The 14,784-nt window shown below is 33.6% G+C and overlaps 1 protein-coding gene across 1 annotated transcript; it reads left to right on the top strand.

The window, feature by feature from the left end:
* The first annotated feature begins 190 nt into the window (after positions 1-190).
* Positions 191-12,977, top strand: LOC124448240 (collagen alpha-6(VI) chain-like). Its single transcript, XM_046999239.1, has 13 exons — positions 191-460; positions 5,541-5,845; positions 6,135-6,441; positions 6,834-7,141; positions 7,247-7,535; positions 7,828-8,138; positions 8,407-8,698; positions 9,057-9,364; positions 9,514-9,811; positions 9,965-10,275; positions 10,423-10,735; positions 10,974-11,281; positions 11,627-12,977. The coding sequence occupies exons 1-13, from the start codon at positions 403-405 to the stop codon at positions 11,930-11,932; spliced, it is 3,714 nt and encodes a 1,237-aa protein (XP_046855195.1). The 5' UTR covers positions 191-402; the 3' UTR covers positions 11,933-12,977.
* The last annotated feature ends 1,807 nt before the right edge of the window (positions 12,978-14,784 follow it).

The following is a 14,784-nucleotide window of genomic DNA, read 5'->3' as shown; positions in this document are numbered from 1 at the left end:
AAAAAGCGTGATTTCTATTGGAACTCAAAAACTTCCAGGTATTTGATGTAATCATCTGGAATGCAACGTCATGGCAAAATCAACATAATTCGTGCACGCACGACCTTTAAAAGCATGCATGCTGAGCTAGTTTGTTGTGAGCATGCGCGGTGTAGCACGATATATTTAAAATGATGATTATAACCATGGTATTGTGTATTGACGGACGTATTAGAATGTATATTAAAAGATATCCTGTCGTGATCCCATGAAATCAACGAGTATTTCTTAAAGTGATTGTTACTGACTTTCTAATCGGACAGACTGTCGGAGACACACTGTCGGAGACTGCACTTTTTATCTCGTACTCAAGCCGCCCTTATTGAACATTTATTGTTGGTTATCGTTGGTGTGAAACAAAAAATGATTTTCGCGTGGCTGCTTTGTCTTGGCCTAATGTGTTGTCGGCTTGTATCAGCCAGTAAGTTTTTTTCTTCATTTTCTCATTCGATACTCAATATTTTTTCATAATCAATATGCGTCGGCTGAATTCTAATCATCTGCTTGTATAAAATGATTTGTTCATTCAAGTCTTGCTATTCATTGCGAAATTCGACTTTGTGACGACGGCTACTCCCAAAAATTTACACGACGTTTTAAACCATTTTTTGTTTGAGCTGTGGAAGTTTCAGTCGAAGGGACTCCTCAAATTTTTGTTTTATCTTTTCGCACTGTTTTGTAAAGTATTAAAAAGCTTACGCTAATGTTTGCGTAATATTATTGATGTCTGATTTAAACAGTTGGATATTTGAACAATTGCTTATTTGAAACCTACTTGCTAAGCATTGTCATGTCTTGTCTTTATTCAGCATGCGTTGTCTATTTTATGAAGATATAAACAGCTTCATATGTATATTCATTAATCTGCGCGCGTGATTATCGTTGAGATTTCATCTTGCCGCTTAATTTGCATATACTGCGCGAATACGGCGCTCGCTTGAGTTGAATCTGTTTAGTTAATACACGGTGGCATGTTGACATTTTAATTGGTTGTTTGCCAAACGCTTCATATAAATACACTTGAACAAAACATTTTGGTTGGCAATTGGCTATACAATAAAACGAAATGTCTATTTTCGTACGTTTCATTTCCAGAGAAAAGGTATTCAAAATATTACAATTACTCTATCATCTGTATTGTTTGCGAAAACAATTTGATGAATGACACATAAAACTGGGTATAGATATCACAAATATATTACGGCTTACGTTTCTTGAAGTAAGAACTACGATTTAAAATTACGAAAAGTCTAGAATAAACCGTATTTGCGTATTTCGGATAGTTTGATGAATTTTTCAACTTTGATATGTAGATAAAAGACACTTAAGTGTTAACATCTATATCTGTCTACGTATTTTTAGCCTTATGATTATTAATAATTGTATTTACTTTACATTATGAAGATGAAAGTTTGTCCCATTATTGCTTGTGATTCCTATGTATTGATTGGTTTGAATTTTAGGTATTTCCCGGCGGGTCTGTTGGAATGTCATGCCTCTTATGATTATTTCCAACTACAATTAAAGCTTGCATGTTTCTTTTAAATAATGTACATTATAACACTAAAATGTATAGTGGGACAATAAAACTTTAGATCTTGCCGAAATAGATAGAATTTGAATTGCTGCCTGACAAATTGAATGGAGGAAATCATTAATTCGACGTATTCAATTTACATCGAAATTAAATTAAATTGGCTTACATCATTCTTCCTAGCTTGTTTTTTACCTTCAAAATAAATCAATTGGCGTTTGTGCATTATCATTTCTTAATAACGAATGGATATACAGAAATATACACTGCTTCTTGTTTCTGATTAGGCATTAAAACCAATCCCTATTTTAATGACATTGCATGACTAACTTGTTGCAAGAAGTACGACTCGGAAATCCTTTTATTATCCTCATTTTTTAAATTAGTGAATGTGACAATCAAATGCTTTATATAATAAGAACATGGTGGATCTGATAGCATTCTAACAAGTTTACTATGCGTTGTTGCTTGCGTTTAACAGAATTTTTGAATTTTACCATGTTTTTATAAAGATTTTATGTTTTTTATTCATTTGAAAAGTTGTTTATCAATTCTAGCTGTTTTATTTCTTATTTAATTTCATAATGCTAGGTAAGATGTTGGTTTTACTTTTTTTGATAATTTTCCACTGCGCAACAGATCCCATGAAATTCTTCATTGATCTTCTTATAATCACTGCTGTCAAATGCAGTTATGAGATTACAAAGAATTGTCGTGTGTATTAGTGTTTCAGAATTTGCCATTTTAAAGTTAGCTATAAGCTCTCATTCAAAAAAAAAGTTACTAGCTGTGCAATATTCAAAACAAATTTCATTTGTTTTCTTTTGATTGCATGGACTGACTGTGAAAAATTACCTCTTTTACACTTTTCAAATGTTGTGTTTTTTTTTATTAAGTTTAGGCTTCAAAACTACTGCAGAACAGTTTCCCGAAATCGTTTATGTATAATATCACGTTTTGAACCACGCAATATAAAAAGTAGTCGGATAAAAAAATGAAATGAATAAATTGCGCGCGTGCCGAGGCTTTCTAATATGCCGTTTGTCTGGTTGGAGGCTATGCTCTGTTCATGGCGAGAATTGATTCGGAAGGATGCTGGCTATAAATATGAACATTATTTACTATTAGAAAAATCTAGAAGTGAATTTTCGCAGATCATTTAACCTCAACACGCTTACGTTTGATGTTTATTTATAGCAAAATTGTAAAAGCAGGTGTTTAATTGTCACCTCATATGACATATTTACCATGAATTTAACTCTCATTTCTTGTTTTACAAAATTAACTGTGAAAAAAGAACATTGAAATTGTCATTGAGCGAGCGAGTGTACAATTCTTCAGGAAATTATCTGACGGAAATTTTGCTAGGTAAAATACAGAGGCTTCAAAACATGAACACATTTTAACAAGATCATTAGCATTAGTGTATAAATATTTTTATAAATAATTCATCACAAAAGAACTTGAGCAATGAGAACCTTTTGGAGTTAAGCACTTCCCGTGCATATTTTGATGAATTATGATGTAAAAAAATATTCATTAGTTGGAAGCAATTGGAAGTTGTGAAATCAATACTTATATAGAAAAGACACTTGACAGATAAAATGCTTAATATTTGCTTATCATGATAAAAAATTTCTTGCGAATGAAATGAATGCTCTCAAAAAATCAAAAACCAAAAATTTAATTATGTAATGTTTTGCTACCACATAAAATGAGTATTTGTGTGGATCTTTAATCATGTTTATATAATGTTTTTTTTTATATGCATTTCTCTTCAACATACCAAGGAAAAATATTTGCTTGCGTTCTGTAAACGAAGTTGAAAAAATGAAGAATATTATAATCGCATTTGTCAACACCGCATTAAACTCGAGTGATGAAAAACAGTAGACTGCCCGTGTATGATTTTGGAAATATTTAAAGCTTTACTATAATTCCCAAACTGAAAATTGGTGACACAATATGTGAATTTGTCGCATACCTGTAAAATGATGGCAGAATGTCTAGTCTGCAGCATAACCCGTAAGTTTGTGGCAATACATTAGGTCTTAGTTAGAGACAACCTGTAAGTTGCTTGCAAAACTTGTAAGATGGTTGCTCAACTTGTAAGATGGTGGTACAACTTGTGGTGTGGTTGCGTAACTTCGCAGATAGTTCTTTACCTTGTAACATAGTTGAACATTTGTAATATGGTAGCACAATTTGTGAGATTGTTGTTCTATTTCAAAGATGGTTGTTTGACTTGTAAGACAATTGCACAACTTGTGCAAGATAGTTGCTCAACTTGTAAAATGGTGGCACAGGTTTTAAGCTAACTTGTAAGATAGCTGACACAAAAGTTTTTTGTGTGGACTACTTTAGGGTAGTGAAATTAACATTCTCTTTTCATTTTTTTTTCTATTGATTCATTATTTTGACATGTTATGTACATGTTAAGTTTTGTACCGACGAATTCCTCTATAGAGAGGTCTTATACTAGTTACATTGTCACATTTGATAACATCAATTATTGTTTTAGTTTCTCAGGATATTTTAAAAATTGATGATGAAGTGTTTATTTTGTGAATTTGAAACTTCTCTCATCACAAACTAGGGTCATAGACTTCATTATACCTAGTAAGAACAATGATAATCTGAGCAACTGTACCCGCATAATATATAATACAATTAACGTAAATACATCATTAGTCTGTAAAAGGAAATCAGGAATAGGTGCGCCAAATAGCTTCGAGAAAATACATGGACCACACGCGCTGACAGAAAGGAAAGTAGTCAAAGTCAGTGACGTACATAGCTTGATAATTTGAAGGGAGAGGAGAAGGGTGATATGCGTATATATGCATGTTTTTCCGCATTAAGTTTCTTTGAAGGCTATTGTTTTTAGTGGATTATATGTGAAAAATTCATCAATCATATATAAATATTAACAGTTATCATACTAAGCTTTTCAGTTATCATACTAAGCTACGCTACTTCTCAAAATCAACATGTAATTCTTTGTGCTAGCTTGATTATTTTGTCAATTTATTATTAAATGGCATAATTTTTAACATTACAAAACAATCCTGTTTGTCAATTTTCATGGGCTTTAAGATGACGAAGTGCATGTCTTTTAAAATTTAAACAAACGTCAAATAAAACTGCCCAAAGTGATACACCATACTAATACAAAAGAAAAAACTCAGTCTTTAGAAAACATTTTATAAAATATTATTGCTTTGAATAGTATGCTTGATCATGTTGTTGCTGACTTCTACCGTGACTCTCATCAAATTATATTGTTTATGTCGCCACAAGAAAAATATCAAATTAATGAGCTATCAGCATGCAGTAAAATTCACTAAACTATTATTTTCTGTCTTCACACTTGTTGAATAGATTCGTGTGAGAATGAGTCGTTATCATATGACGTCTAGTATAGTATATATTAAATTTTTTGTCAAAATAGCCTGTTTTTCAGTGGTATACAGCCATGTGGAGCTCATCGTCACATACATGCATTATACCTTTTCTTGCATTACTTCAACATAGTTATGTTGTTCACTGAGATGTTATTCCTGGGTCAAGTGTTTTGAAAGTCACGTCTTTATTTTTAGACTGCATGAAGGGCTAAGTTTCCTGGAGACACAAGAAAATTATTTACATAACCTAATGCACAGTTGTCGGTATATTTGTTATTGTCTCGAACAATAATACTCAAAATGAATCAATGGAGTATTCTTTATCAATGTTCCATTCTCTCAAAAAATATTATGAATAAATTGGGGTTTTTCTTCATAGGAAAAGGAAGAATTTTCGCCATCGGCAACTTAATCGAATTGATTTTTCGTCGATTTGTTTATTATTCCATACACTGTCTTTGATTGTGCAGAAGAAGTTTTAAAAATCCTCGTCCTATTTGTTGTATAATATTTTGCTTTTTTTTTTGTTTCTGAAATCATTTTTCTTTTTTTTATATTTTCAGATCCGCAATGTCGGAAAGAAAATTTGGACATTTTCATTGCTCTCGATGGATCACAGAGTATCCATCCTCAAAATTTCAATAAACTTCGACAGTTTTTGTCGAATCTTGTTGGCGAATTCAAAATTGGCGAATTTCAGAGTCGCATCGGCTTAATGCAATTCAGTAACAAGTTTCGAACGGTCGTTGAATTTGATTTTGGCAAACATAAAACAACCAAAGGTATTCAAAATAATATAAAGCGACTTGTTCATCAGTATGGCGACCGAACATTCTTGGGACACGCTTTCCGCGTCGCAGACAAACATGTAAGTTCTTTGACTTGTATTTGCATGTTGCATTATACAAAATATTCCATCCATCTATATTATGGTAACGAAAAGATGGATGAGTAAAAAACGTGAAAATTTGTGAGAAAGGCATGTTCTTTTGGTCTGGATCACATTTGTTTTCTTATTTGACTGTGCAAGAATAAGGTCTGAAATATAATGTGTATTTGTAAGATGTTAAAATTATGTTTAACAATTATGAAGGTTAGGTCATACATAATTTTTATAGTATTTAAACAGGGGTAATTTTGGTTTTAAATATTTCCAGATATTTTCTGATAATTCAACTCATTCGGATCGTGAAGATTCAGAGAAAGTGTTATTGTTGATAACAGATGGTCAGCCTCACGATCCACAAGAAGCTATTGAGGAAGCAAACAAATTAAAAAACAAAGGAGTTCATCTCATTACGATTGGAGCAGGAACCAAAAAATGGATGTCCAAGTACAAATTGCTGTTCAATCGAATTGGCTCAAAACCAGCTCATAATCACATCGAAGATTTCAGATTTTTGAAGAAGATCACAAAGAAACTTGTAAAAGATATTTGTGGAAACAAAGAAAGACAACCTGCTCGTGAGTATTGATTTTTCATTTGAATAGGAAGATTTGATTCGTTTGTAATAAGAACTGATGTTGAACGAACTAAACTATAAATGCGATATGAATGTGATCAGACTTTGTGCTATAGCAAATGAGTGCAAGATTGAGCAGCAGAAAGCAGAGAGTGAGAAACAAAGAGTAGAGAGTGAGAAAAAGAGAGTAGAGAGTGAGAAACAGAGAGTAGAGAGTGAGAAACAGAGAGTAGAGAGTGAGAAACAAAGAGTAGAGAGGAAGAAACAGAGAGTAGAGAGGAAGAAACAGAGAGTAGAGTGGAAGAAACAGAGAGTAGAGAGTAGAAACAGTTTCATATCTTTGTATCAAATGATTACTCGATCACCGTACTAATATCTGTATTGCTATTTTAGCCGAACACAAATGTTTTCAAGAAAAGAAAGATATTTTGATTATGGTTGATGGATCGAAGTCTGTGGGTAGCAGAATGTTCTATAAAATCAGATTTTTTCTCCAAGATTTTCTATCGAGAGTAGACGTTGGACCGTCTCGTGTACACGTCGGCGTTATGCAGTTCAGCGATCGTCTTTTAACTAGCATTGAAGTTTCTTTGAATCAATTCTCGACCCTCCAAGATCTTGTAGCAACGATTGCAAAATTAAGATACCAGGGTGGCAAAGAGGCTGACCTGTATCATGCATTGCGAACAGCTCATACAGAGGTAACATGTTTTTATCTTATAGTTTTATTTACCAGAGGAAATTGGAACAAATGGACCATGTCTTATGGTCGCATGGCTTTATCTTGTCATTGCATTAAATCCTAGGTGTTTAAAACTGACCAAGGTGATCGTGTTTCGGCACCAGACACAATCATCATTTTTACTGATGGCAACTATATTAATGACGGCGTACAGGAAATCATCAGTAAATTTCAAAAGAAGAACATCCGTGTTGTGGCTGTGACTGTAGGGCACAAGAAAAAAATCAATCATGAGATGATTGAATCGCTTGTTATGGGCCCTAGTGATGTCTATGAGTTTGAAAAAATCGAATCGTCTGTTTTTGTTGATGATATAGCTCCAAGTACATGCAAAATGGCGACCTGTACATCAGGTATGTATGCGTTGAAACTAATATTTAAGAACTCGATGTGAAATATTTTTAGCTTTATACGGACCGTGTAAAAATAGATGAACGAACTATTTTATTCTGTATTGTTTCATCTGGTGTGTCATTTTATCATTGTGAAACTAATTTGCCGTAAAATTAATACACTAGTCTATTCTATATTGTATCATCGTGTAATAGCATAATTTTGGGAACACTTTGGCAGGATATTCCGGTCAATTGTGTTACAATCAAGCAAATCAGAGTTCATTAATTAAATTTCCAAAAATCGATTTAGCTGCACCGATATGCCATCCTGAAAACCAGGATGTTTTGTTCCTTGTCGATGGCTCCTCTAGGATCGGAAGAAATGAATTTATTGCTGGACAGCGGTTTATAAAACGCCTCGTCGAGAAGATGACAATAGGCAAAAATACGACGCACATTGGTATTATGCAGTTTGGTTCCGCTGGTCGTGTTGAGCATGCAACGCGGCTCGGATCGGACAATGTACGGAGTACAGTCAGTAATGATGTTTCTAAAATGGTTTATATGAACGAAAGATACGATTCTGATTTGGGTTATGCTCTATCGATAGCAAGCGATATGGTAATGATTAATAATTAATTTATATTGATGATACAATTTTAGACTTATCTAACCTAATATTAAAAGAGTTAAAGATATCCTTTCAGTCTGATTAATAAGAAAACCATTGTAGTTTAAATGGTTCATGTTGCTTGATTAGATTGATCTAATGATTTTTTTGTGATGAAGCTAACAAAAATAAGAACTTTTGATCTTATTTAATTTAAGATAGACTAAGGATTTTTCCACATTGTGCCATTTCTACATTCAAATGCTCTCTCTGTTTCAGCTTTTAAATCCCCAAAATGTGGATCGTAAAAGTGTTGCAAAGACCATTGTACTGATGACGGATGGTGACGTCACAAATTTCTACGAAGTAAATACCATTGCAGAGAAAATGCGCAAGAAAGACATTCGTATAATTACCATGTCCAATGGAGTGAATAGTAAATTTCAGACGTTTGTTTCATCTTTACGCATCCTTGCGTCCGGCTCTAAAAAGTACTATCGCGTTGACAATTCACAATTCAACGAAGTGTTGGCTGAATTAGAGAAGACTGTTTGCATTTCCGAGCCAGAAAGTAAGTAAAAATTTTAAGCAAAGTATTCTTCAACATAGTCAGGCCTTTTCCTGATTATTTAAAGCTAGCAGTTGTGTTATATGAAATACGCTTTCAGATGATATATTTGATGTAGGACTTATTACAATGTATTAGATTAATATTCTTTCTTAAGGTTGCTTGGATTGTCTGGGATAATAGGTGATTTTCAATGATCAAAGTTATAGAGATAATATATAGTATATCACAGCAATGTAACAACAATTAATAATAAAGCTCACTCTGATTACGTCATAACATAGATTATATTGAATTTCCATAAAAACCCATGAAAATTGTACCATGTGGCTGACTGTTCATGCTATTGGAATATTTTTAGTTCCCGAAACGTGTTTCTCCCAGAAGCGTCGTATTTTTTTTGCCCTTGACAGTTCAAGTGGACGAAACAAGAAAAAGTTCAAAGAACTTCGGGAGTTCTTAGAAAGTCTCATCAATAAACTTCAGGTTGGCTTTTCTGGTAGTCAAGTTGGTTTCCTGCAGTTCGACGACCTGTTGACGTCCGAGAATCGCGTTATTTTCAAGAAAGATGCCACTATGGATGAGATTTTGGAGCAAATTCGAACTATGCAGTATCGAAAAGCTAGTTTGAGCTATCTTGGAAATGCGCTAAAAATCATCAATAATAGGGTATTGTTTTGACACATATTTTGATATTGAACAAATGCACAAGTTACTTATTATGCTTTTCGTTGAAAAAGTTCATTTAGACTTTGAAATTTTGAAATCAAGAACTAATTGTCGAGTCTGCAGCTTCTTTCTGCTTATTTGAAAACTAGGTTTTCGCTCATGGTCGTGAACGTCACGGAGAAACAAAGGATGTTCTTATTATAATTACCCACAAAGAGATCAATGATGAACAATTAGCTTTTGACGAGGCTGAAAAACTTAAATCTAAAGGCGTTCAGATTATCTCCATTGCCAGTGGTAGACGTAGCAATGTTGAAAGAATAAAGAGTCAACTGAGAGTCATATCCACAGAGCCAACAAATACCCATGCCGCTGACTACTTTTCACTATGGACAGTTGTGGACGATGTGATCGTCAGCATCTGTGGCCTTGGACAGTGTACTTCATGTACGTATTGCATCTAGCTGTTATATGAAATGGTTTTCATTGTTGTGGAATTCCATTCTCTTTTTCTTTTCTTTTTTTTGAGATTGTTAATTTAGATATTTCACCAATTCAATATAAAAAAAAGTAATTTTAATTGTACATAACTTTACATAGTTATGGCCAGAACCTGTGCACCCAAAAAACAAGACATTGTATTCCTCATCGACAGCTCTCGGAGTATTGGTAAAAAAAATTATCGAAGATTACAGCGATTCTTGAATCGCCTTTCTTTGAGATTGGATCTTGCAGAGGATAGAACACATTTAGGTGTTCTTCAAGCTGGTGGTCGAGATGAATCTCGTTTCCAATTCAACCTTGGTGACTTTCCAGATCGTAGTGACATTCTTTACATGATCAACGATATGGAATACATCGACAGTTTATACACATATATGGGCGAAGGACTGACTGTTATACGAGAAAAAGTATGTGGTTTAATTATACATCCTGTGTTTCATGAGGATCATCCTCTTTAATTGGTTGCAACCTTCAAATTACTCAAGTTACCCTAGCAACAAAGCCCCTTCACACCTTTTAAGAGAAAAATCAACCAGCAACTATTTGTTTGATAGGTATTTAACCACGTTAGAACAGACAGACCTCATATTCCTAATACGCTGGTGATATTCGCGGACGGTGAATCACATGACGATGTCGTCATGCTTAAGGAGGCTGAACAACTAAAGTCGATGGGTGTGAAAATTCTTTCCGTTGGATACGGCACAAACATAAGTTTTAACAGTGTTGGGATGAGTAACCTTAAGAAAATGGCGTCAAGTGATGTCTTCAGCATAGACTTTGAACGAAATGACCTAATTTTAGAAGAGAAAATCGACCTTGTTGCTAAACATTTGGTTGAAGTTGATTGTCCTAGAGCTTATCCATGTAAGTGAATGACGATGGATTGGAATATAAAATGTTTTGCACTCTAAACTGTTTATTTCCAAATATGCATTGCCACAAAATATCCAGAAATTTATCTGGTTAGAAATAAACATAGTTTGATATATATGGATGAAATTTTGATCACTAAAGCAGAGACATTCAATTTTTCTTAATTAATTTACAACATGCAAAAGCAATAGAGTGGAAGTGTACATTTTACTGTTTTCTACCTTTGCAGCGCCTGTGAAATGTAATCAAGGAAAGGTCGATCTTTTTCTATTGGTTGACGGATCTCGGAGTATATCTTCGAAAAACTTCAAACTTGTAAAGAAATTTTTACGACGGTTGACGTCGGAGTTTGACGTTAGCGAGAAAGCTGCTCATGTTGGCCTACTACAATTTAGTGACGAGAAGTCGATGAGTTACGAGTTTGCTCTAAATGAGATGCACAACAACAAAGATGTGAGAAAAGCGATAAGACGAATGAAATATCGTGCTGGTGTAAAGACAAACACTGGAAATGCTCTCAGGGTAGTCGATCAATATGTAAGTTGCGTTTATTTCAATTTTGATGATAAGAATTGGGACTGTTCTAGGATGACAGAAAATGATGAATTGCTGTTCCTTATGTCAATAAATAGTTGTCAATCTATCCATCAAAAAATTTCAAAACCACAACATCTTCAAATATATCTTCTAATACAACCAGTATCTTTAATTTTTATAAATGGATATAAAATTAAAGATGCTGGTTATAAAAGTTAAAGATATTGGTTCTAAATTTTCATCGACAAAAATCTTTTGCTTTATAGAAAGCGCTCTTATAGTTTGAAAAACAACAATGCATGTTCTTTCCTTGTTTTATGTCAACGTGCATCATTTTTCTTAAAGATTTTCAATCATCGAAATGGCGATCGTCCAGATGCTGCAGACGTTTTGATTTTGTTCACAGACGGTCGTGCACACGACTTTAAACTTGCCAAAAAACATGCTGCCAGAATGAAGGAAAGAAATATAAAGATCATTACAATTGCCGCCGGGCACGAGGCAAAGAATCCCAAAGCAAAACTCGTAAAACAATTGGAAGAGATTGCCAGTGATCCCCTCAACGTGTACAAAGTTGATTTCTCTGAGCTTGGGGAAATTACTGACCGACTCATTCATGTTGACTGTGTCATCGTCCCTCAAAAAATCTGATCTTATTCATGGTATTCCATAAGACTTTGAACGACGTACCAAGTTTGTTCTAAAACCAACGTATGTTTGATGTACAATAGCTAACCTTTTTCCTTGTGCTTTAATTATCTACGAATTCTATTTTTCCTATATTTGTTTTGTTTCGTGTACTAAATCCTCCAAATGTCTTGCTTCCACGTTCCACGTTCGTACAACAGTTTTTACTGAACAGTAAAACATGATATTCTGTATGGCCAGTTATTTGTCTTACATGAGCACATTGAAACTCGCGTGAGCACACATTGAGAGCACTTTATGTGAACTGAAGAGCCTTAATAAGCAATTCTATGCATGGCTCCTCTGGTTGACAGCTGTGTTATCTTTGTATGTCAGCACTACAAGAATAGTTTAATTGTTATTGAAAACAAAGTCAAAATCTTTGCCAGAAATTACAGAAAGAGATTACGTTTTTAAATTTTTAAGTTCGCTTGAAAGAAATTAAAAGCGGCCAAACTATTTTCTAAAGCATTTGGGATTTCGCCGACGAATTAAGGCATTTGAGAATGGCGTGAAACAGATTTCATTATTCTCATGCGCACGTTTTTATTTTCAATCTTTAATAATTAAACTTGCCTTATACAAAATACCATTTTTACGTGGAGCGGTTGTTTTTAATACTGCGTATCTTTTGTGGCAACAATGGGAAACAGGTGTGCTTTTGCTTTCCTTAAAGAACTGTTGTAGTTTATTGAGTCACTTTTGTATTCTTTCTATACCATATAATGCTTATATATTTTTGTTAAACATCTATTCTTATAATGAGTACATAGAATATTATGTCTGCAACAAATAAACCAGTAGATAGTCACAGGCATACATTTGTGTTGCAAGCATTTCCTGATTTGAAACCTAAAATTCAATACATGTAAAAGAAATGCTTTAATAAACACAAATCAAATAACATTGTATTTAAGAGTATTAAATTGAAATTATCTAAAGTTTGTGTTTATGAATTTTCCATTATTTTCTTTGAAAATTACATACAATAAACACTAACTTTATCCTACTTCTCTGTTTACTCAACTTGTGAATCGATCCGTTCGACACTGCTAGCTGCTAATTTACATATTATGCGCCAAACTGTCCACGTGACTAATTCCACCAAATTCAAAAACAAATATGGCGAATGGTGACCAAACTTCACTAAGTAAGTTCTCTGCAGTTTTAGCAAAGCTTATTTCAATCGTTTTCTGCTGTAAAGCAAAGCAAACAAATTTGAATATAAAAATGAAGAACAAAATGGTGGTAAGTGCTAAAGTAAAAGTCATATATGGTCATTTCAATCCATTTTATCGCGATGTTAAGTTTCTTTAATTTCTCATGTTTGCTAAATTTCTCAACTATCCAGTGGAAAGCGCCTTCTCGGTTTCGTGGCAACACATTATAGTTTAAAAAAAAACAGCCCTGGGGAGTTTTCACTTTCTTCCCATTTCAGCTTTGAAGCAATAAATTTTGATATATATAATTAACCCACACATAAACTTAACACACTCTCTAAACATGATTTTTATTTAAAATGAACTTGATCTTCTTATTTAGATGGACGTTTTCGTACGCTTAAGAATACATTCGTTCTAGAAATGACAATAATAACTGATATCGTTAAAATTCTCACCTGTCTTTTCACACTTTCCGTGTTTGTTTGCCGGCATTTGAAAACAAATGATTTTATAATGTTTCTCTGTCTTCATGGATATCATGTTTTTTGCCCACTTGAGAAAATATGTGAGTTTTTTTACATGATAAAGTGGGGATTATATGAGGAATTAAAGTGTAAAAAATAAGTGGTTGCGTTGACTTGACATTAAGATGATAATATGGCTTATATATTCCATTATAGTAAATCTAATCTCACTTTCATAATTCCATGCAAATATGGCAAGAGAGTCTTCAATAATCTATGACAGGATTTAGCTAGAAATAAACGCCCATATATAATCATTGACGTATATCCTTTTCTTATTTTTATGATTTTCTATTTATGAACATAAACATCGAGACAGTCGCAATAAGGGTCGGTGCTCTTTCGTTCCTACAACCTCAAAAAAAATCAATCAACTCGTGAAGAATAATTAAACACTGCGTCGTTTTGTCTAAAAGAATGCAGTTACTGTGCTAGTATAGTTGATCATTTAAATAACCACATTTTCTGACTTTCAAATCATGTTGATATTTCATCGGAAATTTTTTCAAAGCAATATCCAATGCAATATTCTCAAGTGTTGAAAGAAACAAATGGTGTGTGCAGACAGAAAAAAATCCCGACTCGAAAGTCTTTTTGAACTCAGTTGCAAACGTGTTGTAACAAAGTCTTCGGCATTGGAGTCTTCTTCCTTTGATGAACAGCGAACATGAAAATTACAAATGCAATAAAAATGCGTCGTTATAGCTACTATCCAAAACTTTTCGTGCCCTTACGATAACATTTGTGCTTGTATCGTTGTTTCATTTCATAACGATGTAACTTCACTTATAAGTTTCACGAACCCTGCTCACTATGTTTAAAATAGCTATCTTGTAATTGTGTTTTTTTAGGTGATCAAGAGAAAAGGATTAAAGGCTAACACCGAAACGGATAGTTTCGTCCAGGAAATTGTTTCATTCTTGCAGCGTTGAAAACAAACAAACCGAAAGGTATCAACAAAAATCTGTAAAACAGGCAAAATACATAAAAGCAAATCGAGGTTTCAAAACTTGTCATATCTGTCATGCATTCTTTCTTTTTAGTATATTTGAATGAATGTAATGTCATCGTCTTTCCTATCCTACCCCGGAACTGGTTTATTTTCGTCCATCTTGCTTATCGTATGAAA

The sequence above is a fragment of the Xenia sp. Carnegie-2017 genome, unplaced genomic scaffold (assembly GCF_021976095.1).
Source record: "Xenia sp. Carnegie-2017 unplaced genomic scaffold, XeniaSp_v1 HiC_scaffold_13, whole genome shotgun sequence".
In the NCBI taxonomy this organism is placed as follows: domain Eukaryota; kingdom Metazoa; phylum Cnidaria; class Anthozoa; order Malacalcyonacea; family Xeniidae; genus Xenia; species Xenia sp. Carnegie-2017.
The sequence above is the reverse complement of the archived record's forward strand: the minus strand, read 5'-3'. Positions and strand labels throughout refer to the sequence as shown.

Coding starts and splice junctions, on each gene's coding strand:
- LOC124448240 (XM_046999239.1), top strand. CDS start 403: ATGATTTTCGCGTGGCTGCTTTGTCTTGGCCTAATGTGTTGTCGGCTT. Junction 7,142..7,246: donor TGCGAACAGCTCATACAGAG/GTAACATGTTTT, acceptor ATTAAATCCTAG/GTGTTTAAAACTGACCAAGG. Junction 8,139..8,406: donor TATCGATAGCAAGCGATATG/GTAATGATTAAT, acceptor TCTCTGTTTCAG/CTTTTAAATCCCCAAAATGT.